Source organism: Sphaeroforma arctica (genome assembly GCF_001186125.1).
Source record: "Sphaeroforma arctica JP610 unplaced genomic scaffold supercont1.426, whole genome shotgun sequence".
NCBI lineage: Eukaryota > Ichthyosporea > Ichthyophonida > Sphaeroforma > Sphaeroforma arctica.
This window is the reverse complement of record NW_014040132.1, coordinates 1-1,110: the sequence shown is the minus strand read 5'-3', so window position 1 is coordinate 1,110 and position 1,110 is coordinate 1. Positions and strand designations below refer to the sequence as shown.

Here is a 1,110-nt window from a genome sequence, read left to right as displayed (position 1 = left end):
CCACAGCAACCAATGACATGCATCATGGTATATAGACACCTACACTCTATCACGATGTCCACCCCACCACCCCTCTAACAACCAACAACAGCAACCAATGACATGCATCATGGTATATAGACACCTACACTCTATCACGATGTCCACCCCAACACCCCTTTAACCACCAACCACAGCAACCAATGACATACATCATGGTATATAGACACCTACACTCTATCACGATGTCCACCCCACCGAGCCTCAGCACATCTCTCCGAGTGCGCATATCCTGCAAGTAATTAAACACACCAATGAAAAGGATGACATACGGATATGGTAGGTAATTCAAAAGTATACGGATATGGTAGATATTTCAAAAGTATACGGATATGGTAGGTAATTGGAAAATACTGTACGACACAAATCAGTAACTTGGCGGATACTGTGACAGGTACTTAACAATACAGATCAAATTTGTTTGTGCAGTGGATCCTGGGTTGGTTAGGGTACTGTACGGTGAGAGCCTACTAGAAAGTGCACCCGATGTGTAAACTAAAAGGACCCCGGCCCTGTCCAGCCAGAACCGTGAATACGACGTATAGGAATACGAAGGTCAGACTTGTTATCACCACTTTCGAGATGAGTTTGTGGGAGAGGTTCTGTAGTAGATATAGTTATATGCTTGTGGGAGAAGCACGTGCACACAGGGAAATAGATCACTGCACACTCTACCAAAGACATGTTTATCTGATCAAGCAAAGCTGCATACATACAAGCTCACTCTACCGGCTGTACCTACCTTCTTACGAGCCTCTAATCGACTAACACGGCTCAAGGCACCCGCACGCTTGCCAACATCGGTCGCAATACGCAGCCCCACACAGATGCGCTGTGCCGTTTCTGACGCTTCATCTAACGACAGGTGAACAACGCACAGGCGTGAATGCCAGAGAAGCTAGTAATGATATAACAAATATACAAGGCTATCTTGTTCAGGATTTACAAGCATTAAAAACTATGCGACATGTAAGTGTACCTGTTGTTTCCAGCGAATGCTTTATCAGTAAACGGTAAATGCTGATGAATATATATATATATATATATATATATATTTATATCTATATATAT

The 1,110-nt window shown here is 43.2% G+C and overlaps 1 protein-coding gene across 1 annotated transcript in view; it reads right to left on the bottom strand.

Moving 5' to 3' along the window:
- Window positions 1-937, bottom strand: part of SARC_06133 (hypothetical protein) — a gene marked incomplete at its 5' end in the record, with an annotated part of 5,547 nt that extends 4,610 nt beyond the window's left edge. The window contains 2 exons of the mRNA XM_014299970.1: window positions 214-271; window positions 782-937. Of these exons, the coding sequence (XP_014155445.1) occupies window positions 214-271; window positions 782-937 (214 nt within the window). The remainder of the gene's footprint in view (window positions 1-213; window positions 272-781) is intronic.
- Between the last annotated feature and the right edge of the window lie 173 nt (window positions 938-1,110).